This window comes from Eleutherodactylus coqui, chromosome 3 (assembly GCF_035609145.1).
Source record: "Eleutherodactylus coqui strain aEleCoq1 chromosome 3, aEleCoq1.hap1, whole genome shotgun sequence".
NCBI classification, from domain to species: Eukaryota; Metazoa; Chordata; class Amphibia; order Anura; family Eleutherodactylidae; genus Eleutherodactylus; species Eleutherodactylus coqui.
In genome coordinates this window covers 16,170,539-16,190,326 of record NC_089839.1, presented here as the reverse complement: position 1 = coordinate 16,190,326, position 19,788 = coordinate 16,170,539, and the positions used below count along the sequence as shown (strand labels likewise).

Here is a 19,788-nt window from a genome sequence, read left to right as displayed (position 1 = left end):
CCAAACGCCCATGTTGCTCCTTTCAGGGGGGCAGCCCTGTCAAATAAAATGTAGGTAGAGGCTCAGGCTGAACCTCTGCGTGTTCAGGGTAACTCAGCTGACAAGATCACAACTCCTGGGCAGGCAGATGAGATATTGTCACCTTCTATAAACTCTTCTAATTTTCTTCAACCTTCAGTAGTTGGGGCAGGGTTAACAAGTCAAGAAAGGCTGACAAGCGTTTCCCAACATTTAGGGGGTGATAACATAATAATCTAAATTTTGATAACCTCTCAGTCTATTGTAGTCCACCCATTCCATTTTTAGTTCCATTTACTTGCCCACCTTTGTACCTGCTCTGATATGTACTTCACAATATTCCATGTGTGGTCTGACCAGTGACTTGTATACAGGAAAAACAATGTTCTCACCATGTACCCCTAGACCTCTTTTGATGCACCCCATGGTGCTATTTGCCTTGGCAACAGCTACCTAACATTGCGTGCAAGTAGTTGAGCTACACACGTGTGAGGCATGCATTTAGTTGAGCTGTGTGTGTGTGACGCAGATGTGTGATGCACATGTAGCACAGCTGTGTGTGTTTGTGACACGCGCATGAATCAGAGCTGTGTGTGTGTGTTCGTGCGTGAGGCGCACATGTTGTTGAGCTGTGTGTGTGTGCTGCACACATGTAGCAGAGCTGTGTGTGTGTAACACACGCATGTAAAAGAGCTATGTGGCACTTAGCGCTAACAGAAACACTGATGCTATTAATTTCCTAATAATTACTAGCACCATTAATAAACACTACCTGCTTTCTATCACTGACCAGTTACTTACACATTTTCACCCAGACCAAGCATTCTCATTTTATATCCCAACCTTTTATGCAGCATCAAACGCTTTGGAAAAGTCCAGATACACAAGATCCAATGACTCTCCCTGATCCAGTCTAGAATTTACCTCCTCATAGAAGCTGATCAGATTGGTTTGACAGGAGCAAGCCCTCATAAACCCCTGCTGATATGGAGATATACAACTATTTTCCTTGTGATACTGCATGATAGCATCTCTTAGAACATTCCTTTAAACATTTTACCTACAATGAAAGTAAGACTTAACAGCCTGTAGTTTTTGGGCTCGCTTTTTGGCCCCTTTTTGAATATTTGCACCACGTTGGCTATGTGCCAATCCAGTGAAACAGACACCATCACTATAGAGTCCTTAAATGTGAGAAACAATGGTCTATCACATTACTTAACTCCCTTAGAACCCACGGGTGTCTGCCATCAGGACCCAATGATTTGTCCGGCTCTGCACTTCTTCCTGGTGACATTATTCCATGGTCAAGACAGCCAAAAAGAAAATTGCCATTTGATTTTAAAGTCATCTTGATCATATGGATTGCTATGTTACATCTCTGATGCTGCTCCTACCATTGGACTAAGTGGATACTACTGGAAAGTTTACTTTATCCCTCTGCATTTCATCTGACATTTCCTTTTCCTCTGTGAACACACTGGAGAAAAAAACTGCTTATTAGATTTGCTGTCTCCTCTTCACCCTCTACAATTTTTCCTACATTACTTATTAAAGGGCCAGCACTTTCAGTACTAATCTTTTTACTATTTATATAATTGAAAAACAGTTTAGGGTTAATTTTACTCTCTTTGGCAATAAGTCTCTGTCTCCACCTTTGCTGTTTTTATCTGCTCTTTACATTGGTTTTCTCCTAATCTTAACCTTTTTATTCCTTCAAGGTATAAACCGCTGATAGTAAGTTTTTAAGATGTTTTTAAACATTTCCCATTTATTGTCTGTACTCTTATTTTTGAAGACATTGTCCCAGTCAACCCTAAAGGGCATCTATAGGCCAATTAAACTTTGCCTTCCTTAAAGGGGTTGTCCCGCGGCCAAAACGAAAAAATGTTCACACCCCAGTCCCCCATTTTAAGCAAGCATCACAAACTACCCATGTAAATCGTTTTTTTAGAGCATTTCTACTCACCATGAAGCTGTTTCATGAAGTTATAAAAATCTTCTTCCAAGATGGCCACCATCATTTCCCAAGGTGCACCGCTGGTCTTCTCCCATAGTGCACTGCGGGTCTTCTCCCATGGTGCACCGTGGATGTTCTTCTCCAGTCTGAGCTCCACTGCCAATTACAGCCACCTCATTGGCTGATCGGCACCATGTGATGGGGGTGGAGCTACGCGATGACGCTGAGAAGGGGGAGGAGCCAGGACACAGCTTGTGAGCCCGGACCCTCCAGAAGAGAATTCCTCTCTGCACAAGCACGACTGTTGCGGCGACCAGAGGATAAGTTTGATCGTCGCCATGGAGACGGGGACGCCAGCACCGGAGGGGGTAAGTGTATAACTTCTGTATGGCCAATATTTAATGCACGATGTATATATTACAAAGTGCATTAATATGGCCATACAGAAGTGTTTAACCCCACTTGCTGTCGCGGGACAACCCCTTTAAGTTTATTATTTTTGTAGCTCCCTGACAATATTCTGTATTTAAAGATAAGTGGACATTCATTATATTAAGCTCACTATTTCCCAAGTGCCCACAACTTGAAACCCTATTTTTCTGTTAGGCCTGTTGATTGTCCCCCTAGTTGGGTAAGGTAATTATTTTTAGTTATTGACAGAAACTTGTTACCTTTACAAGATCCACGGATTTCAGCTTCCTATTTTATATCCAGACAATTAAAGTCCCCCATAATAATTACCTCATTGTGATTTGCCACAATATTAGATTTTCAATTGCTTCTGTTATATTTGGTGGTTTATAGTAAACTCCTGAGCATTGTGTGGCACAAAGTGTTAAGGCAGCAGAAGTGCATTCCTAATCCTGTCGCTCACGGAGGTTGCACATATCCCACTCAAGGTTACCTTCAATCCTCCCAAGAATGGTAAAATGCGTACTAAGCTTGCTTGAAGGGGGTTGGGGGGGGGGGGGGGGAGATGACTGTGGAAAGCAATAGCAAACTACCTTGGAAAAACAGTCTCCCAAGAAAACGTCACCTAGGAGAGTCAGTAGAGAAGCAAATGGCAGCATCAATGGTGTAGCAAAAGGATATAAATTTTTATTGCTCCATACAGCAGGCAACGTTTCGAGTTTAGCAGTCTTTATCAAGTCTTTATCCGGCTACGCTGGGGACTAAGGATCTGTGGTCCCCTAAGTGGCTGTTCTATCACATATCTACCGTGGCCTCTGCACTTTTTTGTGCATACGGAGGTGTGCTGTGGGACTTTCCTTTTGTTACATTGACCTAGGTCAGTCATGATTTGGTGCTTGAACCAGGAGACTTCACTTTTAGTAAACTCCTATGAGGATTTTATTGTTGTTTTTTTCTTCATGTATCTCTACCCATAAAGAATCTACATGTTCATCTCTCTCCCAAATATATTCCTGTAGTGTGGGCTTTAAAGAGAATTTTACATAATGACAAACCTTGTTCCTTTACGGTTTTTACAATCCATTCTGAGCAGACTATCATAGTGTAGTGGGTTCAGGTACTAAATTACCTCAGGTGTAGTATCCACAGGTCTGGAGAGTAGTCACGTAAGAATCAGGAGTCAGCAATGAGAGGTTTCAGTTCGCAATACAGATGGAGAAGCAAGGTAGCATAGTCTGAAGGGAAGCAAGGGATCAGTTGAATAACAGAGGAGCAGGCAGATGTAGAGCTTCATCACGGCTTGGAGCACAATAATCTCACAAGGAGCTGGAGGAAGGGCCATGCTTTTATAGGAAGTCCTAATTAGAAGCAGGGCGGGGCCAGGACAGGAAGACAGGAACTAGATTTACCAGAAGCATTAACAATGCTAGAATCAGCAGAGGAGCTTGTTCAGCAAGCTGGATAGCTCACTGGGGAGAGAAACTGTCTGGAGCACAGGAGGTCTCAGGTTTGACTAATAGCTTTTGTCCAACCAGATCTCAGTTATTCTCACTGATGTGGCTGAGGAGCCCTGTCACGGCGGCAATGAGTGCAGCATGCTCTTCGTAATCTAATGCTCCATTAACTCCTTCACGACCAAGGACGTACCGGTACGTCCTGTGGTCGCGGGGTATGTATGAAAAGAGGTTGCGATGCAACCTCTCTTCATACAGTGCGGGCGTCAGCTGTTTATAAAAGCTGACACCCGCGGGCAATAGCCGCGAGCGGCCGATCGCGGCTATTAACCATTTAAATGCCGCTGTCAATTTGTGACAGCGGCATTTAAATCCCCCGAACGATGTTCGGGGGTCCCGCACGCCCCCCCCGCGGTGAGATCGGGGGAGCCGTGCAGGTGTCATAGCAGCTGGGGGCCTAATGAAAGGCCCCAGGGCTGCCTTAACAGACTGCCTATCAACCCATCCACACAGGGTGGCTTGATAAACTGCCTGACAAAAAGCAGTATGACGTAAGGTTATAGCATTACGTCATACTGCAGGAGCGATCAAAGCATTGCATCTTAAAGTCCCCCAGGGGGACTTCAAAGTAATGTAAAAAAAAAATCAATAAAGTTTTTTTTAATTGAAAAAAAAAAGTTGTAAAAGTTTAAACCCACCCCCCTTTTGCCATATCTATTATTAAAAAATCTAAATAATAAATTAAAAATATGTATTTGGTATCGCCGCGTCCGTAAAAGTCCGAACTATCAAAGTAGCGCATTATTTTTCCCGCACGGTGAACGTCGTCCGAAAAAAAATAAAATAAAGAACGCCAGAAATGCACTTTCTTAGTTACCCTGTCTCCCAGAAAAAACGCAATAAAAAGCGATCAAAAAATCATATGTATTCCAAAATGGTACTATCAGAAACTACAGGACATCCCGCAAAAAATGAGACCTTGCTCAACTACATCGACAGAAAAATAAAAAAGTTATTGACGGTAAAAAATAATTGAAAAAAATTTAATGTCTTTGAAAAAAAAAAAGAGGACTATAGTAAAAATAAAACTATACAAGTTTGGTATCGTAGTAATCGTACCGACCCATAGAATAAAGTTATCATGTCGTTTTTGTTGCTGTTTGTGCGCCGTAGAAGCAAGACGCACTAAAAATGGCGAAATGTCGTTTTTTTTTTCATTTTACTCCACTTAGAATTTTTTAAAAGTTTTTCAGTACATTATATGGTACTTTAAATAGCACCATGGAAAGATACAACTCGTCCCGCAAAAAACAAGCCCTCATACAGCGACGTCGATGGATAAATAAAGGAGTTACGATTTTTTTAAAGAGGGGAGGAAAAAACGAAAATGGAAAAAGAAAAATGGCCGCGTCATTAAGGGGTTAAAGGTATATAACAGGATCTGTAAGACTAATGGAATTAGGTGATCGTGATGCCAGTGCCTGGATTAAAAGCGCTTGGTAGCGAAATAAGACTAACACATGTATGTAGGTAAATGACAGGCACACGATTTAGTTTCAGGCCCGTGGTTGTCTGCATTAATCTTAAGTACCAGAAATTGCATATACAAATTGCATATACACTGTTTAACACTTTATACACAGAAAAACAAACTTTGAGGAGGCAGCATCTAAGCTAGGGAAGAGCTATAGAGAGATCTGACAAGAAAATACCCCTTATTAACCCAACTAAGTTCTGCCATTCCTGAAACACTGTGCTCAAGTTTTTTTTAGTACTCACAAATGTCTATGAAGATTCTCTACTTCTTGTCTGAAGCTTTGCGGCTTTATTGCTGTCCGGTAGAAATCAGAGCTGCCTTGAACGGACTTCAGGTTTGGGAAAACAAACAGCTTCTCAGTGTCCAGCTGATTTATGGGCTGCTGGACACAGGATTTCTTGGAAGTTTACATAATATGTCTCTAATTACAGCAGGACAGAGGAGGGGAGGAAGCTGCATGCTAGGGCTTCACATGGATGTCAGCTTCCTCTGTGTCCATTTTGGTTCCTTTCTCTCCTCTGACTGAATGGCTCACTTCCTCACTCTATACTGCCCCTTAACTTCTGTCTTATAACCCTGCTTATTATAAAAACAAATGCACCACACGAAATAAGCCAGAACCCCCACCTTTTTTCCTCACTCGGGTGGGGGGGCTTGTTACAGCTCAGCTCAAAAAAACTGATTTACGATGGTGCCTAAACAACCTAAACTCTTTGGTTTCCTGACTCCCTCTTCTTATTAAATTAAATCCAGCATAACTACCCTTTGTTAAAAGACCTGGTAGTTAGAACAGTTCCTCTTAACTTGCAGGTAAAGTACGATTATTCTGTAGTGCCAGTCCAGGTCACTACATCACTACGTCATAGTTTTCCTCAGACATTATTACTTCCAGTTTGTGAACTTTCTAACGTTAGTCCCCATAAAGTTTAGAGGTTTTTGGTTGTTTTTTATATTAAGTATATCCCTATTATCTGTTCTGCCAGTTCTAACTGTAATAACCCCTCCCACTGCTTCACCCACATTATCATTACTTAGTCTCTGCCTACACTATCTTCCCCTGTATCTCCCTGGTTACCCTCCCTCCAGTCCTTAGTTTAACTCCTTAAGGACATGGCCCTATTTTTTCCTATATCAGTTTTCCTCCCCCTTTTAAAAAAGCATAACTCTTTTATTTATCCATCAACATAGATGTCGGAAGGCTTGTTTTTGTGGGGCGAGCTGTATTCTTCAATGCTATTTAAAGTACCATAAAATGTACTGAAAAACTTTTAAGAATTCTAAGTGGAGTGAAATGGAAAAAAACAAAATTCTGCTATGTTTAGTTGAGGCTTGTTTCTCCAGCGTACATACAACAACAAATTGACATGATTACTTTATTCTATAGATCAGTACAATTACTGCATTCAGCGCTTTTTCTTCTGGTTAAATGCCGGACAGTTGAGCAGAAACTAAATGGACCCAATTATAGTCAAACAGGTCTGTTTGGCACCGCTCGGTTCCGTCATAAGACATATCTGTTCGGCCAGAGCTCTTCCCTTTCCTGCTCTCCGAACAGAGCAGGAAAACTGAACCCTAAAGTGCAGATATGAAAGCAGCTTTACACCATTACTCACTGCATACAAGAGATGCCTAACATCTCCCTGTATATAGTGATCTGGAGCATGCTGGTATAACCTGGGTATCGCCTTTATATAATTATATATGAACAGGTGGTATAATTTATAACAGCTATACATATAATAATATACAGAACATACTTAGGTTACACCATCATGCTCCATATCGCCTGCTGTGCACTGCACACAAGATGCTGCGTGCTCTGGCATCACCTCCTCTACATTCAGACATCGCCAGTTGGACCAATCATGTGGAAGGCAATGCGCTAACAGACTGCAATTGTGGCAAATCACACCTGTAGTCTTAGTGGTAAGAGGACCACGCGATGAGGAAGTCTGCAGCGTTGAATTGGCTGCTGCCCAGGTGATGGGCGCCATTCCATATCCTTTTCTCTGCAATATGTATGCTATGTATAATATCAAATTTCAACCCATTCCTTGTCACCAAGCCTTTTCAACTTCTAATTCTCCCCAGCCTTTCAGCAGGTGGAGATTTGAGTTCTGCCAACCATTCCCTGTGGTCTCACTGATCCAGACTAGTCCAGCTCTTAGTTTGTTAACCATTGATGCTCGAGTGCTCCTCCCACAACATTCACTTTTCCAATACTTTGCCCCTTCACCTCTTCTCTACCTATTTTCCACCCATTCCCTGCGAATTTTCAAATTTTCACAACCCCACCCCTCCCTTGCCCACCACCTCCCGCAAGCATTCAATTTTTCTTAACCCTGCCAATTCATCTCTATTCAACCTATTGGCGGCTGGAGACTAAAATTTAAATCTCCTGCCCATTCCCCGCGGGCTTTCAAATCTTCATAACGCCGCACCTTCCTTGGTCTGGCGAACCAGTGAACTTGAATGTCTCGCTTTTTTCCCCTACAGATAAACCTCTGAGCGTCCCGCGCTGCAGCACTTCTCCACTCCCGATCACCATACTCCAAACAGGGATTTATTCCTTGTCCTCCTGCCCTCCACTTTTCCCAGTTTCCACATGCCATCCCCTTTCAATTTTTTTCTCAAAGAATGTCACTTACCCCCATCTCTGATCCGTATCATGTCACCAACTTAACTACCTCCTGCCCAATCAGAGAGATATCCTGCTGTTTTTCTTCCCCACCTGTCATAATTTTACTGTAAATTAGGTTCTCTGCCTCTGACACTTATTTCTTCAGGATTTTTGTGATTCTTCTAAGCAGTAGAGACAGAACTGAGCAGCGGTTCCATTCTTAGCCTATAGAAGGCAAGGATGTTACCTCACCACTGCTTGTATGATAATGTTGGCAGATACAGAAAAAGCATGTGTCATATCAGCAAGATATTTGCACCACAGAAGGAGGGGGTAAGGGGCTGTCTCACACTACGGACACTAAGCTAAAACTAATTTAGCTAAGTTCCTGCAGGAGGGGTATAGCTGGTAGGAGGGACTAACTTTTTCTTTGCTTAGTGTTGCCTCCTAGTGGCAACAGCTATACCCAAGGTGGTCCGTGTCCCCCAATGACTTGAAAGATAAACAATTTTATAGAAAAAAAAGTTTCACGCTCCCATACATAAAAACACCAAATATGTGTACTCTGTTTAATCGATTATTAATAGAAGACTTGGGAACAAAGGTTCACATTTTTATTTTTTCTTTTAACCCTTTGTGTCCACCATCTTTATATATACGCCCTAATTATTGATGCATCATGCAGCTAGGATGTATATGTACGTTCTAAACTTTAGTGGCACATCTCATTGTATAGGGTTCTGTTAATAAAACGATTGGGCCAGCACTTGGCCAGTTTCACCCTAATGAAGTGACCGGGAGTTGTAATGATCAGCTCTTGCCAATGAAAGGCGATGAATATAGTGGTCAAAGTGAGCCAATTTACTAGATAATGACAGACAAAATAATTTTTTTCAGTATGAGCAAAGTTCTTTTAATGCGAATCATAACATATAACTGAGAATATTCTGCGTTGCTGAGCGTTTTTTTAATTGAAATCATTAATTTATATGCTTATGTCAGATCTAGAAGAGTCCGAGAAGCAAATAGGCAGCCAGCGGCACACCGCAATCATCCACTCAGTGGGGGAGAAAACAATGCTAGGTGCCAGCAACACAACAATGTTGACCCACCGATCTTCTATACGCACTCCAGCAATAAGAACAGGTGTGCGGCACTCAGGAACTAGTATCTTACTGCATATGGTATTATGGAAAAATCCAAACCATCTATTCTGTCTCAATGGTATCCATCAAATATGCGACGTTTCGACCTATGCGGTCTTTGTCAAGCCTGATTTTCAGTATGAGCTAAGTTCTTTTAATGCGAATCATAACACATTAAGTTTATATAACTGAGAATATTCTGCGTTGCTGAGCGTTTTTTTTATTGAAATCATTAATTTATATGCTTATGTCAGATTTAGAAGAGTCTACTGAGCGTGGTGATTGAAGGCTGAAGTCAAGCGTCTTCCGCATGGTCATTCTTATGCCATTGCTGTGCTTAGAAACTGTGAAAACAAAAGTTATAGTGGGAGATTTATTATTACTGTCCTAAAGTTACACAGAGTAAAACTAGACCAGCCGGTAGAAACTGCGCCAAATTCACCACAATGGGGCACTTTGTATAATACATTTTGCGCATCTCGGTAGATGTATTAGATGCTTTTCTCTTCCATGATGGTAACTCTTAAAGGAGATGTCCCGCGCCGAAACGGGTTTTTTTTTTTTTTAACCCCCCCCCCCCCGTTCGGCGCGAGACAACCCCGATGCAGGGGTTAAAAAAACCACCCGCACAGCGCTTACCTGAATCCCGGCGGTCCGGCGTCTTCATACTCACCTGCTGAAGATGGCCGCCGGGATCTTCTACCTTCGTGGACCGCAGCTCTTCTGTGCGGTCCACTGCCGATTCCAGCCTCCTGATTGGCTGGAATCGGCACGTGACGGGGCGGAGCTACACGGAGCCGCTCTCTGGCACGAGCGGCTCCATAGAAGACTGCTGAAGACCCGGACTGCGCAAGCGCGGCTAATTTGGCCATCGGAGGCCAAAAATTAGTCGGCTCCATGGAGACGAGGACGCTAGCAACGGAGCAGGTAAGTATAAAACTTTTTATAACTTCTGTATGGCTCATAATTAATGCACAATGTACATTACAAAGTGCATTATTATGGCCATACAGAAGTGTATAGACCCACTTGCTGCCTCGGGACATCTCCTTTAAGAACAAACAAAGCAGGAAGAAATAATAATTGCTCACAGGCTTACTGCACACCAATAATAATGGTTCACACCATTTACCCCGGACACGGCCTTTTTTGTACTATTTTGTGGTATATATGACTTTGATCGCTTTTTATTACATTTTTTCTGAGATGGGGTGACAACAAAAAACCCCGCAATTCTGGCATTCTTTATTCACCATGGGGGATAAATAATGCGTTACTTTGATAGATCTGACTTTTACAGACACTGCAATAATATTTTTTTTGTTTTATTCTTTTAATGTAAATATGGCAAAAGGTTTTTTTTTTTAAAGTTTAATTAAAGGTGCTGTCCGACCGTGACAACTGCATTTATGCACTTCTGTATGACCACTGCAAAGCACTTTGTAATATACTGTGTGCTTTGTAAATGAGCCATACAGAGGTTATATACTTACCTGAACAGGTGCCCCCCCCCCCCCCCCCATGCTTACCATTCCGTCGCCCTTGGTTACGACAAATCCAGCCCATTCCATTCTAGTTTTGTTGCGCAGACGCTGTAGCACTTGTTGGCTTCTCGAGAACGCACGTCTGATTCGTCGCGCATGCACAGTTCATTCAAAAGTCCGTGTTGAAGCCAATCCTGACAGCAGCGTCTACTGGCCGATCGCCTTAGCTGAAGGGTAAGTGAGGGTCACTATTACTACTAGGGACAGTATCGGCGGTATCTACTACTACCTGCTGAGGCAACTGTTTGGGGTCACTCTTACTGCTAGGGCAACTATTGGGGGTCACTCTTACTGCTGGGGCAACTATTTAGGGTCACTCTTACTGCTGGGGCAACTATTGGGGGTGACTATTACCGCTGGAGCAACTATTGGGAGTCACTATTACTGCTGGGGCAACTATTGGGGGTCACTACTACTGCTGGGGCATCTATTGGTGGTCACTATTACCACTGGGGCAACTATTCAGGGTCTCTATTACCACTGGGGCAACTATTGGGGGTCCCTATTACTGCTGGGGCAACTATTGGGGGTCACTACTACTGCTGGGGCATCTATTGGGGGACACTCTTACTACTGGGGCAACTATTGGGGGGTCTGTATTACTACTGGGGCAACTATTGGGGGGGTCTGTATTACTACTGGGGCAACTATTGGGGGGGCCTGTATTACTACTGGGGCAACTATTGAGAGGGTCTGTATTACTACTGAGGCAACTATTGGGGGGAGTCTGTATTACTACTGGGGCAACTATTGGGTAGTCTGTATTACTTCTGAAGCAACTATCATGTGTGATACTGTCTGCTGAGCTGCTGTATCTAAGCTGATCCTGTGTGACAGTCTGTGTGTTTTGATCCTGCATTATGATGTAATGCTGCGATCTGACAGCAACGCCACTGGCATGGAACATTTCAGAAAGCGCACGGCATCCCACGATCTCATTGTGGGGGGACGTATTGGACCCCCAACCATTTATCGGGGCATTTAAATGCTGCTGTCAGAATTGGTGGTGGCATTTAAAGGGTTAACAGCTCCTGTGAGCGGCACAAATTATTGGAGCTGTTGCGGGCAGGTGTCGGCTGTAAGGCCGGTCTTACACAACCGGATTTCTATTGTGGAATACACAATCATCACCCGTGCGGACGATCCCCAGTATTACGCACACATTAAAGGAATAGAACATTTGCATATCTGCTCAGATGAGCAGATAGTGATTGCGATTTCCGTGAAATAAAGACGCAGCCTGCTCTATTTTTTTTTTTTGAGTTCCGCACGGATGGCTTCCACTGAAGCCAATGTCGGGGACAGAGCCAGATTCAGCTGCAGAATCTGACCAGTCCGTTTAAGATCAGCGTAAGAAACAGCCGACCCGCGATCCCCCTACATACATACCATGAAGCTGCAGGTTGTAACTGTACGCCCTGTAGCATTATGGGGTTACAGGGGATGTCCAGTTACTGGACAACATTTCTTCAATAAGGCTGCCTGTAGTAAAATAAAAAGCTGTACTTACCCCTCCACCATCGCTGAGATCCGATGTTGCAGCCCTGCTGTGGACCCAACGTTTGTTGTGACATCTGACTTCACCGGAAGTCAGGTGTCCGCTGCAGTCAATCAGAGGCTGCAGCATCACTGCCTGTTCTCCTGGCATTGGGGCTCTCATCTTGAGCACCATGATGAGTCCCGGAATGTGACGTTGCAGCCTCTGATCAGCTACAGCAATTACCTGACTTCTGCGGATATCAGCTGTCATAACAATCACCGGGACCACAGTGAGGCTGCAGTGCTGGATCCTGTCAGTCATAAAGGGGTAAGTAGAGCTCAGTTTGTTATTTTACTACAGGCAGCCCTATTGAAGGGATGTTATCCAGTAACCATATACCTACCGCTAAGTCCAATGTCTCGATTTCAAAATAGTCTACTGAAGCATAAAGATTGCCTAAAATGCATAAATCTGGCTCACAAATTGTACCCCACATTTTTTGCACATTTTGATTAATAAATCTTCCTGATTGTGTTTTCACTTCTAGAAAAAAAATTTACTGACAACTACTATGGCCACCATTACAGCTACACAATGCATTAGACTGGCCCATCAGATTACCAGAAGATCCCCAAGGCTTGAATACAAGTGTAACTTGCGCAGTGGGGCTCCCAGTTGCCAACAGGCTGAACAATGGGTGCAAAGACTACGGGGAGGGGGAGGGATTTAGGAAGCCAAAACTTGTACATAAAAATTTCAAACTTTGTAACAAGTCTCACTTGCACAACAATTGTTGCTTTCTGCAATTTACAGCAGCTCACACCTCAGCTTAGGAGAAGTGGTGGGGCTTGCAGAAAAGGGCACCACAGCCCAAAATATTTATGTATAATTTCCGTTGCAACCTGGTGTAAATTAGAAAGGAAAGCTGGCATAGAGTTCTGTGTAGGTTTTACACATCCAAGTAATCCTAATGTATTTTCGGCCAATATGATTTGTATATATTTATTAAAACCGATAAAATAATAAAAAATGCCCTCAATTTTGTAATTTTTTTCAATTCCCTAAGGCAAAAATGTAAATACATATCTGATAAAAATTAGTACAGCATGTATTTTGACTTCTTTACTTTGGAAGCTCATTTGAAAACCTCACATTTCTGAGCAATTTAGGGAACTTACTAATTTAACATAGCGGCCTGTTTCGGATGTTTTACTCACTGTGGAGCCCCCGACAAATATACGTCGCTGTGGTACTGGTGCATCTTGTCTCTACCAGAACTATAGGTGGCGACATGGGTTGGCTTTGAGGGGAGGGCCAAGTGATGCCCACAACAGTCGCAATGCATATCCAGCATTTTTCCCCTTCCCCCGCTCCCTGTGTGAGCGCAGGGCTGGGAGCGACCAACCAGCCAATCCAAAGTTTTCCCACACCCATTCTACAGCCCAGCCAATCTTACTTTGTGGGCATAGTTGTGGGTGTGCATTTTGTCTCCACCCATTCTGCTAGTGGAGACAAGATGCACCAGTACACATCGCTGCTGCACAGAGCCCAGAGAGCAGTGACGTAAATTTATTGTTGACTGTGGAAAAGCAGTTAATATTCCCCACCAATGTTTTTAAGTACAGAAATGGCTATACCAGCAGCTCTTATGTGGGGAAATCCTGTCATAAACTGTCTGTTGAAAAGAAAAAGCTTTGCTATCTTTCTGCTTAATATTAACATTCAGGGGGCCAAAACTACAAGTCCCATCAGCCCCCGGGAGGGAGACAGGAAGTGGGCAGCTGAGGCTGTGCCGCATAGTAAAACCTGAGGTAAAACTCCTGTGAGAGAAAATAACAAAATTGTGAGGTAAAACTTGTGAGGGAATGTGAGCCGGAGACAAGTTACCTCACGGTATAACACAGACAGGAAGATGGGGGGCGGCAGAGCGGTCTGAGCCGCAGGCTACTATGGAGGACGTGTGTGCAGTCCATAAGAAATGTCACCCATTATGTGAGACCCATTGTGCCTTATGAGGCAGACTCTGCGCTAGTAGTAGGGGCCACAGGAAGCAGCAAGAGATTTCATCTTAGGGACTGAAGTACAATGAACAGGACGGCCATGATGGTGAGGTAAGGAAACCGCTGGAGAGGCAGATCTGTGGGACATCCAGTCTACAAGGTGCTGATGGAGAGCATCCAGGCGGAGCAGTAATATACCCGCCCGGCTTATTATACCGAGGAGGAAACCCGCAGTTTTGGGTATTGCAAATATTGTAGTTCTATTGGTTGTCCGAGACACAAAACCGCTCTTTACTTAATGGTCACTTTGCTGACCCTGAGCGCGGTCACTTCTATATGTTCTGTCCCACTCACCTCGGGGAAACTCAGGCTGATCGATCCGGCTTCATCGCGATCCAAAATTTTAAACAAATCTGTGGTGAGAAGACGGGACACGTGTGAGTATAGAGGAATATACCGCAAAGCATCAGTGCAGATCGTGATGAGAAAAACGCTAATTTGTCGCACACCTTTTATTTGTCATTTTTTTTTCACAGTTTAAGCCAAAAATTGGCGCAAACTGTTTAGTAACCGTGGGATAATTTAATTTTTCTCCTTGAAAGAAGTTACTTAAGGGGTATCTAACAATCCCCATATACATTACATTGTAAATGGTGGGATCGGCCAAGGATAATCCCGCCACTACAGGCAGCTGATGCTCCAAAGCAGCGCCCCCACCTGTTGGATATTGATGACCATCCTAAAAAGAAGTCATGAAATACCCCTTTAATTAGGGTCCGTTCACATGCAGCTGAGTTGGTGCAGATTTTTGGCTGCAGAAAACCTGCACCAAAATCCGTGTCAAAATCCACATCAAAATCCGCACTAAAATCTGCAGTACAAAATATGCTGCGGATTTTAATGCAAATACGTACTAAAATCCGCTACTAGTGAACGTTCACTAACAGGAGTTCTTCTCACAGAACTGCTTTATTTCAGACTGTCATGGAAGACAGGAATTTGCTATATACTGTAAATTGCTGCAGACGTGCCCTGTGGAACTCAGGCCCACAAATGTGCAGCAGTTCTGCCACGCCGGAGCATGCGGCCCTAATGAAGCTCTGTTATACAACATCGCATAATAAAAGGTCATTTTGTGGCATTTATTATATGTCTATATAAGGGTGAATTCACACGAACGTATATCGGCTGGGTTTTCACGCCGAGCCGATATACGTCATCCTAGTGTGCAGGGATGGGGGGGGGGGGGGGAAGATGGAAGAGCCAGGAGCAGGAACTGAGCTCCAACCCCCTCTCTGCCTCCTCTCCGCCCCTCTGCACTATTTGCAATGGGGAGAGGCGGGGCGGGGGTGGGGCTAATTCTTGGAACTTAGCCCCACCTCCATCCTGCCTCCTCTCATTGCAAATAGTGCAGAGGGGCGGAGAGGAGGCAGAGGGGGCAGGAGCTCAGTTCCTGCTTCTGGCTCTTCCATCCTCCCCCCCCCTGCACACGAGGACGACGTATATCAGCTCCGCGTGAAAACCGAGCCGATATACGTTCGTGTGAATGCACCCTAAGATTGGAAAGTTTGATGAACAACACAGGCCAATCTCAGAATATCTGGATATAAGAGATGAGAATGACTCTATACTCACTAATTACGGTCTCCAGACGCACCATGGACGATATAAACTCCACAAACTTCACCTGGTCACGATTCATTAGTCTCCCCACAACGTCATCTATGTGACTGATCTTCAGAGTAAAGCCTGCAAAATATTACATTACAGAAGACAACGGGGCACAAGAGACTAAGGCACTTGTCACACGGCCGAAAAAAATCGTGCAAGATTTGTGCGTTGCAAGACGAACGGATCCTGCTCGAATATGTACCCCAGAATGGGGTCATACACATGAGCGATTATTGGGCGTGCCGTCGCATTGCCCATTATTTTCAATGGGGTCGGTGGCAGCTAGGTGTACGCGATGCAAGGGCTCCCCACTGAAAACCAGGATTGCTGCTTCCCCGAAGTGATGCGAGGAGACTTTGAGATAAAAACGCCTTGCATCCTTAGGAAAAAAAATCACACGTTGGCAAGTGCAATATCGAGCGGTGATGCATGGCCCGATATCGCGCATGTGATGTTAGCCTAAATAGGTAAAAAGCAAGGACACTTTACAGAATAGGCAATTATATCTATTTTTGTAATACATTTTATCAGCCTATTCTGTACATTTCTTGTACAAAACCCCTTTTCAGCTATGTAGCTGGGCGCAGACGGTGCTAAGAAATCAGTCTTCAGCTACCTGCATAGCTGAAGAGGGGCTTCAGCTGTGCCTGCACGGATCTCTCCAGTGATGCTGAATAGCCAAGTCAAATTCTGGATCTTAACTCCATAGAGATACTGGGAGGAACTGGAACTTTCTCAGTTGAAGAAATCGCTTCAAGCCAAATGATCACTCTAAGGTGGATTTAATAATATCTCATCAACTTAAAATCACTAGTATTAATCTACAAACATTTTTAGAGATTGAATTATGATGATATTTGGTTGGTCAAAAAGGGTTGTATCATTAAAAGGGTTCTGTCACTACCACAAAAAAAAAATTCTAAAAGATGGTCCCGTTGTAAAATAAAAAAAAATGACAATGCTTACCTTTCTTCTGCACCCGGGACACAGCTGATTGGCTCCCACAATGCCAGTTCCCGTTGTGTACGTCTGTCGGAAGTCGAGTGGATGTTGCGGCCAATCAGAGGCTGCACCGCCAGAGTCCGAACTGCTGGTATCAGGGCTCATATCCTGACTTCTACCGGACGTACACAGCGGGAGCTGGCATTGGGGCCACAAGAGAAGATCAGCTGTGTCCTAGGGGGCAGAAGAGATGTGAATCTAGTGTCTTTTATTTTACGCGGGGCGCAGCAGTTAGAAAAACTTTTGTGGAAGTGACAAAACCCCTTTAAGGACGGTTACATTTACAAATCAATACATTTAGTCTCCATCATTGTGTAGTTAGTACTGAAATAAAGTAGCTACAAGACTGAATATTGTAAAAATATAATGTTATTTTATGATTTTTTTTCCCCCGCCTACCTGCTTTTTGCATTGCGTTTCGGAACTCTGGAACACTAATAGTTCCTGAATTGTCAGCGTCTGCAGACTTGAAAATGTTCTAAAGTAGGGAGAAATCATATTCAGCATTAACAGAGGAGCCCTCAGAGGATGGGGGCTTCATACTATCACAGGCCTTAAATTGGGTGGGCCCCCAGCAGTCACAGGGCTCCTGGCCAAAATGTTACTATACTGCAGATACGTTCTTATTATTTATCTTTTTTCATCCTTCTTGGTTTGCGTCTCTCTCTCTCTTTCTCTCTCTCTCCTGTTCTTCTGAATCATCGTTATGACAAGCTATCACTTACTCGGTGATGACACAATGGCTGCTGGTGATAATCTGGGCCCTTTGGGTTGCTACTGATCAGGGCTCATCGGGTTGAACCTGGGAATGCAATCTAAAAGGCAATTGCGCTATATTCTGAGACCAACAACTGCTTGATTTTCCCGTCAGTTGGGCTGTGTGAAGGCTTGTTTTTAGCAGGCAAGCTGTAGTTTGTATTGGCATCGTTTTGGCATGCATACATCTTTTTGTTCGCTATTCCAATTTTTTTGAGAGTTGAAGTGACCAAAAAACAACAATTCTGGTATTGTGCATTTTTCCAGTATTCGCCGTATGAAATAAATTAATTGATATTTAGTTCAGACTTTTGCTCTTAGAGCAAAACCGTTAAGTTTATCTCTTTATTATTATTTGTTTACGCAACAATTGGGAAAGGCTGTTCTAAAGATTCAATATTTGGGGGGGGGGTTCTTTAAAAAAAGTTTCTGCATTCTTTTTTACTTTTTTTTTGTTTGAAAAAGGGCCTTATATATACACATATACCAAACTGGGCTTAATAGATTTTAGTACATGGCAGGCCTGGACAGCACTGATAGGTCCCAGACAGCCAAGTCAACTACTTCACATCCTGAAATCGCATGATAGGACTGATCAGGTCACAGATGACGTCCCTTCCCTCTGTATAACTGCTTAGATGTCGTGATCACTATTGACTGTTACCTCTTAAGTGGTTAATGAGAGTTATCTTTGGTTATGTTTATTAGAGGTGGGTATCTGCTGTATAATACAACTGGCACCTGCAGTATATGGCGTGCACTCAGCTCGTGTATGAAGCGGTCTGCCTGGGTTTTTTTGTCCTTTTGTCCATTACTGGATCAGGTACCACCAGCACCCGCAATCTGCATCTATATTTCTCAAAATGTTAAACCACCAGGAATAGCAGTCGTTAACCAGTGATACAAATTCTTCATAGGTTTCTAGACAGTCTGTATAATGGAGAGGTCAGATGAATATTCCTCATAACCTATAGTACTAAATGACAAGAGGCTTATAAAAGAAAGAACATTTCTAATTACCATGTAATTCACCACCTTCAACCAGGCCTTCTTGAACTCTTCTGTGCTCAGCGTCCCTGTGTTGTCCACCTGTACATGCTGCAGTTAAGGTTCTTCTTGTGTGGGTCCTTAGGCGGTACATGTTATGCCTTAACTTACTTTATCTACCCAGTATACCATATAACAATCATGGTGCCATTGGTGTTTTTCATGATTTTTGCTGCATTTTGTGGAGTTTTTTTTGTAAAACACAAGTATATATGTTTCTAATTTCTACTAAAGAAGACAAAAAATATCACCATGTGTGAACTTACCCAAGGAAGGAGAGCGGCGGCTGTTTGTCACAGACTTTTCAGCTAAATCCTTTTACTGCCAGAGCATGTAGGCTCTGTACCAATTCAAATCACTGTCACAACTCTTTACCATAATTTTCGCATTAAAAGAAACCTGGCTACGAGACACACCCAGAGTTTAGACAGCTGGAAACTAGCAAAAAATAATTATGCTAATTACAATTTCCTGGGTGGTTTAAACAAGTGGAGGGATTAACGTCACTAACTTTGATCTCATGGTGAAAATTCGGAGTCCCATGCAATGGCAGGCAGTGAATTTTGATGGTGTTCTTATGGACAGGACACTTAAAACAGGGAGATGTTAGAATGGTGAATTATTACAGTATAGAGACAAAGAAGAAAGAACGCTCCATAAGATTCCTCAAAGGTTCTGCTAATGACAACTCTGAAAAGTTATGAAGACCCTGAAAACTCATAAATAACCTTTGCAGAGTAGTCTTCTGCCAAGGAAGACCTCCTAGGTTGACAAGTGTGTGGGGAGCCTTGGGGCCTGTGCTGCCTGTATACTGCTCCATAGTATGCTATGGAGTGATGAAGTATATTTAGTTAGTTGGATACATCCATAAGTTTGATCAGCTGTCGCACTGCTTCTGTACTGAATCCATCGCACTTGATGTCAGGATCTGCACACGGAGAGATGATTTCATGATAATGCTTCAGTTTTACAATAAAATACCAACACAACAAACAGTCCCAGCATAAAAGTACTAATATTACCATCATACTAAATTATATCACTAATGACCGGCAAAAAGAACTTTTACAGTTTTGCCCATAAAGGATAATGAAATACTGTAAACAGCAATTAAAAAAAACCTAATTATTTCGTATAAGGAGT

General features: G+C 43.2%; 1 protein-coding gene across 1 annotated transcript in view; it reads right to left on the bottom strand.

The window, feature by feature from the left end:
* Positions 1-8,839: 8,839 nt before the first annotated feature.
* The window catches only part of LOC136620420 (calpain-8-like), a 66,130-nt gene continuing 55,181 nt past the window's right edge, over positions 8,840-19,788 (bottom strand). Inside the window, exons 15-20 of the mRNA XM_066595180.1 lie at positions 19,509-19,573; positions 18,619-18,687; positions 17,242-17,320; positions 15,805-15,918; positions 14,524-14,582; positions 8,840-9,489 (exon numbers count right to left, since the gene is read on the bottom strand). Coding sequence (XP_066451277.1) covers positions 9,466-9,489; positions 14,524-14,582; positions 15,805-15,918; positions 17,242-17,320; positions 18,619-18,687; positions 19,509-19,573 — 410 coding nt within the window. The 3' untranslated portion in view covers positions 8,840-9,465. The remainder of the gene's footprint in view (positions 9,490-14,523; positions 14,583-15,804; positions 15,919-17,241; positions 17,321-18,618; positions 18,688-19,508; positions 19,574-19,788) is intronic.